Source organism: Ostrinia furnacalis, unplaced genomic scaffold (genome assembly GCF_004193835.3).
Source record: "Ostrinia furnacalis isolate ACB-3 unplaced genomic scaffold, ASM419383v2 OfSCF1042, whole genome shotgun sequence".
In the NCBI taxonomy this organism is placed as follows: domain Eukaryota; kingdom Metazoa; phylum Arthropoda; class Insecta; order Lepidoptera; family Crambidae; genus Ostrinia; species Ostrinia furnacalis.
The window spans coordinates 404659-410658 of record NW_021131281.1 but is presented as its reverse complement, the minus strand read 5'-3'; the positions used below and the strand labels follow the sequence as shown (position 1 = coordinate 410658).

Here is a 6000-nt window from a genome sequence, read left to right as displayed (position 1 = left end):
TATGGGGCGTGACCGTTCTTCTTTAACCCAGAAAAAATTGTAAAATATTTACTCATGACATGTCAACATTTTCATTTGATATTGTTTCGAATAATATGTATTGTTGAATAATATGTTTCGTGTGTGATATGATAGTAAAGTTGATATGTAACAAAGCATGAATTGTAGTTTACAGTATTCATACAATTTGGTTTTAAACTTATTAAAAATGGAAGATTGATTTTATCAAGTTCATCAAAATAGTTACTTTTAAATCTATGATACATTTTATATTTAAATTAGATCACACATTGGAATGTTTTAAGTGAACATGCTGGTACTGGTAGGTACTCAATTCTATATTTACTTACATATTTATTTATAGTAAATTGGTTTTAGAAAACCGTGATGTAAGATTAATTAATTTTAGATTTTGATGTTTACGTGTGAACTTATACAGAAAACTTTGTCACATTTGGAAGAAACTACCAGAAATTTAACTTAAAATTTTACAGTTTCGTAAATTCCATTTTATGTGTGAAATGAAAATAAACAAACTATCCCACATGTAATTCTGTGTGTCATATAAAAAATATGTTCAATAGGTTTTCCATAACGAACAGATTTCTAAAATTTTTATCACTATCTATTTATAAATGTACATACATTTAACTAGTTTAATTTTCTAACAACTATGTCCGAATGACTATTTTATCACCTAATTTAAATAAATCACAATAATTGTGTAAAAGCTAGTCTTTATCCGCATTATTAATATTAGCTGTAATAAATATGATATTATAAAAGATTTACTGACAAATATGTATTTTAATACGATTGGATATGTACAAGGGGAAGTATTTAATAATAGTAAACAAGTGTTTAATACTTCACAAAAATACTATTACGTGATGTTTCCTAAACTTTTTCTCATAAACATACGTTAAAATATACAACAAAGATATGATTATTATTTTAGAACCTTGCATAAACGCTATAAAAATAAAATCTTAGACAAATGAAACAAAACAAAACAATAAATTTTAAATTCGTCATGTCAATTTCAATAAAATTTAATTTTAAATTTTTAAGACTAAAAAATAACTAGGTATACAATACAATTTAAAATTAAATTTATTTGTTTGAGCTACTTTAAAAATACCAAATGAAAACAAGGTATATAATTCTCAAATGAAATAAAACAAAATACAATTTAAAACTATAGATTTCAAGTGAAGCTAAAACTATTTCAAAAATAATATACAGTCCTACTTCATTGAACTTATACAGGCAAGTCGAACTATTGGGTTTTTCTATTATCATCAAAATCAGTTCTGAAACTTAGGCCCATAGTGGGGTCATTAAGTGATTCAATAAGTTTTCAGCTACCCCCATTTATATCTACACACACAAGCATTTTAAAATTACCTTCATCAACTAAGTTTCAATCTTCAGTAACAACCTTATTACATACATGGCCTCTTGTAAAGCGTCTTACACACAGGTGGTAAATAGTGGTCACAACTATACTTTTTAAAAGCCTGATTTTTTTCTTGATTTCATTTAACTCTACAAAAAATTTCAAAACTGTGGGAGCATCAACATTTACAAAACTCCCACTACCGTTTACCCTACGTACCAGCGCAGTGAAACGCGTCGTCACCACATCAGCACAAAGACGTTTTATCCGAAAAAAATATTTGTAGAAACTCACAAGTCACTTCACTTCACTTCGAGTTTGGTAATTTCAAATGAGTCTTTCTCTCGTATTATATGAAGAGGACCTCATCGTAGGCCTCCGGCTACTCGGCCGTTAGCTCTGGGGTCAGTCTGTCAGGGTTGAAGTTCTCCATGTTCCACATCTGACGGGTTTCGGACTCGTTGCACGTCTCCATCACCACTTTGTCCTTATTGGGGGATATCGCCATGCACTTCTCGCTGGAGCCGTGCTTCAGGAGCTTCGTCTGGAAAATCGAAGTTCATATTTTAAAATCTTCCAAGAAGCATAGGCCTAAATATAGGCTCTTAGTATTGAGAGAATGGAATAGTTAATGATTTTAGAATATTGCGGGCACTGTATTGTTTATTCTATTCGAATAATGTAACAAGTTTGTAGCTTAACAAAATACAAACAGACGGACAGCTGAGGCATATCAATAAGGTCCTGTCCTATTGGCAACAAGACAAGAATGTCACTACTCGTAAGTTATGAGGGACATATTAAAATCGTATTCAGTCCACGATGTTATATCCTATAGAGAGCATGCTTCAATTTAACCAAGTGGTTAGATCTATCTTAAACATAAACATTATACAGAAGTAAATAAAACTTACAATAGGGTCATACAACCACAGCTGGTTGCCTTTGGCGCCGTGGCAAGGGTACAGGACCACATCATGTCCAGAATAATCCAGACACGTTTCGTCACGCCTGATCTCACCATTCTTGGAATACATCCAGTACTGGAAAACACGAAAGATATGTTCAAACATTTGGCACAAATTGACAAAATTAGTACCACGCCAAGAAAGTATTGGAGCTGTCAAATCCACAGCCATGTGTCTGATAGACTGTGGATGAAACAGCGAGGATATTTTCAAAGCGTAATATCTTAAAACTTTCCAACAAAAGTAACCTAATAAAATGGGTGAACTTAAGATTTTAAGCATACTTGGCAACCTGATGACAACCATTATTATTATTGCATGATGAAAGGTAAGCCAGAGGTAGCATAGATATTATGAAATGACTCAGAAGCTTTTCCTCCACTGTAAAATTATTTTACCGCCGTGTTTTTTTGTGCAACTGATCAGAATACTTATAATTTTGTTATTTTAGATTTAACTATTTTTAATTATTTTGAGTGAAAATTTTTGTAAGAAAGCATTTTTTTTTGTTAATAAATGCTTCATTCTATTATTTACGGGTAATATAATTTACAGACATTATTCAAATTTTATGTCATTAAGTATTTGAATTACCTATATAAATATAACAATACTAAATCAACGATATAAGTATAAAGGGATGAATAAGGGTGTCACATTGCCGAATGTGCTTAAAGTCTGCTTTGTTCTTTACATCTTACGCCCCCGGACGATGTTAAGTACCGTACGTGTATATGAAGCCTTATCGATTTCGGCTTAAGAGGATACTTTGTCGCTAATAATACCCATGGAAACCTTCAATTTTGTTTTATCTACAGATAACTTCAAATAATTTCTTAAAAAAATATTTCTAAAATCTGGATTCTAAATCATGAACCTAAAAGTTCACCCAAAACCATACCCTCAAACTCACACAGTTTACGTAACTACAAATTAAAATAACAAACAATGACTATACTATACATGTTAGTATAATAAAAAATATGTTATACTATATCTAATTCCTTGCGGCAGTACCAAATTGGAAGAGTATAATATGCCAAAACTCAAAAACCTTCTGAATTTACGTGAAGTTTAAACACACGAGGAAGTTTATTGCATAACAATGAATCAGTAATGGTATTCGTTATAATAATGTTATAGTATTTTATGCATTAATAATAGTTAAATGGAACATGCAAAACAGATGCGTGTCGAATGCTGAATGAAATGTACGACACGGAAATGTTTTGCGTATTAGTACTTGCTAAGTAGAACTATGCATTTTAATATTGTTATTATGAGGCAAATCGTTTCGTCTATAAATCACACGCTTTTCATTTAGTATTGCATTTATAACTGAATCCCACATGTTAAAAATGACGTATGAGAATTAGTTGGCAAGGAAAACGATAAGAAATTTGACGAAACGATTTTGACCAGTAATACCCACAAACCTTATCACAAATCGATGAGCACCAACAACCACTACAAGATGTAAGCGAAAGCATGTGTGGACAGTAATTGGCTGCCTTGACAAACCTGGTTTCCGTACTCCCCGTGGCAAGGCCAAACGTTGACTGACTTCTTCATGTCTTCGGGGCCGGCCGCGGAGTCGATGCACATATCCGACCATGGGTTCGCGATCTGATGCCATCCATAAGTTAAATAGGCGTGCCAAAAGCAAGCGTGCTTGTTTAACATCATCACTTGATAAACGGGGCTTTTGTGAACGTGATTGATTTACCATCATAGCTTAAAATATAATTTCAGATATGGACTTATAACTTTAAGATTCCTCATAAGGACTGACTTCAAGTGATCATGCTACTTGTGATAATGGAAATGAAAACAAACATAAACAAAATCGAAAACAAATCACTTATTCCTCATAATAGAATAAGTTATGTGGTGTTCATCACACAATTTTAGTACCAGTTCTATTTTTTTGCCAAACAATGTTCCCCCTTTCTGAGGTACCTGTCTGCCACCACCATGGTGACATTTATGAATCATCAACGGTACTGCTTCTCCAGAATTCTCTTCAGACTCCCCATCGAGGCAGAATCGAGATCGGAATGCTTCATTTCGTACCTATTACGGGTCATATAATATGAGAACATTCCGTGCATGTGCTGTGAAAAATCCGTGCATGGATAGTGCTTCGGAAGAGTGCATAAAAGTGACTGAATAAAAAAACGAAAATATAAACTCGAACAAAGTGGTACTGCCGCGTTAGGTCGTATTGAAAACGACAGAAGACCTGATTTCCTCCTTGTCGGTGACACGGGTAAAGGCCGACGGGTTTATGATGATCCGACTTGCGCGTCGGGGAGTCCAAACATATCTTTTGGAAGGCGACATTTCGGATCTGTACAGGTAATAATTTTGAAGGACATGTAAATATTTTTGCACTCATCAGCATACAATAATTTGTCCAAATCATTAAAAATTAAACTTGTAAAAAATCTTTGTTTAATATTGATGAAAAACATTTGTGAGTAATTAAGTATTAAACATACCTCGCCATGAGCGACTGATTCTCCAGGAATGAAGAGTTCAGGATAGATATTCTTCAAGTACCATTCAAAAGATTTGCAACCAAGCTTCTCCCTCAGCGCCTTCCTGCCACTTACGTCTCCATAGTTTCCTTTGTCATTACCTACACGCTGATAGTAATACTTTGCGTAGTCATCCAGCCAAACCTAGAACACAATAAAATAATGTAATTTCTGTATCAAACAATACTAAAGTAACTGAAATGAAATTTGTTTACCTCAGCTAACCGCACGGAATTCTTCTTCAATACATTCACACCAGTTCGCCACTTGTAGGGCGAACGCTTCCTGAAGATATGACCGACGTGCGAACACGGAACAATTTCAAGCGTTCCACCGCACATCCACGTCTTGAAGGAAAGTTCTAGATTCTCCCCACCCCAGATATCGAAGCCACTGTCATACGTTCCCAGCTTCTCAAAGAACTCCTTGTCTATGGCGAAGAGACCACCAGCCATAGTCGGAGACCAGACCGGCTCTGCCGTATGTTGGTGTCTCGCTCGCTCTCTTGATGGTACGGGGTGCCAATTGAACTGCAGGTTCCAGTCAAACCCACCTACATTGACTGATGATGAGTCTCTATAATGATACTCTAATGTGTTATCATCGATCACATCGATGACGGGGCAAACCACTGTTGTTTTGTTTCGTGCAATTCTGTCCAGCAGCGGTTCAAGCCAACCTGGAATTTGAACGAAATATTTAGTATTTTATCATAAGGATCATTAATGTTTATCATAGGTTGTTGAACAGCTACCGGCACTATCATAAATTACGATACCCAGCCCAAATTGCAACACACGAAGTTTCCAGCAGACTTCAAATCGGTAAACTCCTTTGTTCATAAGCTTGTGACCTTTATGATCACAACCCTAAGGGGCAATTTACTTCGCTGATTTAGCGTTAGCTGTACAGTATTGTGCTTACCCTCTGTGCACTCGCAGTGGCTATCTAGATACGTTAGAACAGGAGCGGTAACGTATCGTGCCCCGAGCAATCTAGCTCTAATGAGTCCTTCCCGCCGCGCCGCCCTCACTATCCTAACTTTCGGCAGCGAGGACATGTAATCATCTAATTGCTGCATCAGATGTGCTGG

At 35.2% G+C, this 6000-nt stretch overlaps 1 protein-coding gene across 5 annotated transcripts in view; it reads right to left on the bottom strand.

Moving 5' to 3' along the window:
- Window positions 1-238: 238 nt before the first annotated feature.
- Window positions 239-6000, bottom strand: part of Pgant9 (polypeptide N-acetylgalactosaminyltransferase 9) — a 214079-nt gene continuing 208317 nt past the window's right edge. For 4 of the 5 annotated variants that reach the window (XM_028301995.1, XM_028301996.1, XM_028301997.1 and 1 more), the window contains 6 exons: window positions 5832-5996; window positions 5123-5586; window positions 4869-5051; window positions 4610-4717; window positions 2314-2442; window positions 239-1943 (listed from right to left, as the gene is read on the bottom strand). In XM_028301995.1, coding sequence (XP_028157796.1) covers window positions 1782-1943; window positions 2314-2442; window positions 4610-4717; window positions 4869-5051; window positions 5123-5586; window positions 5832-5996 — 1211 coding nt within the window. In that variant the 3' untranslated portion in view covers window positions 239-1781. Of the gene's footprint in view, window positions 1944-2313; window positions 2443-3888; window positions 3994-4609; window positions 4718-4868; window positions 5052-5122; window positions 5587-5831; window positions 5997-6000 lie in introns of all 5 variants that reach the window. The other variant, XM_028301998.1, reaches the window with a different exon arrangement.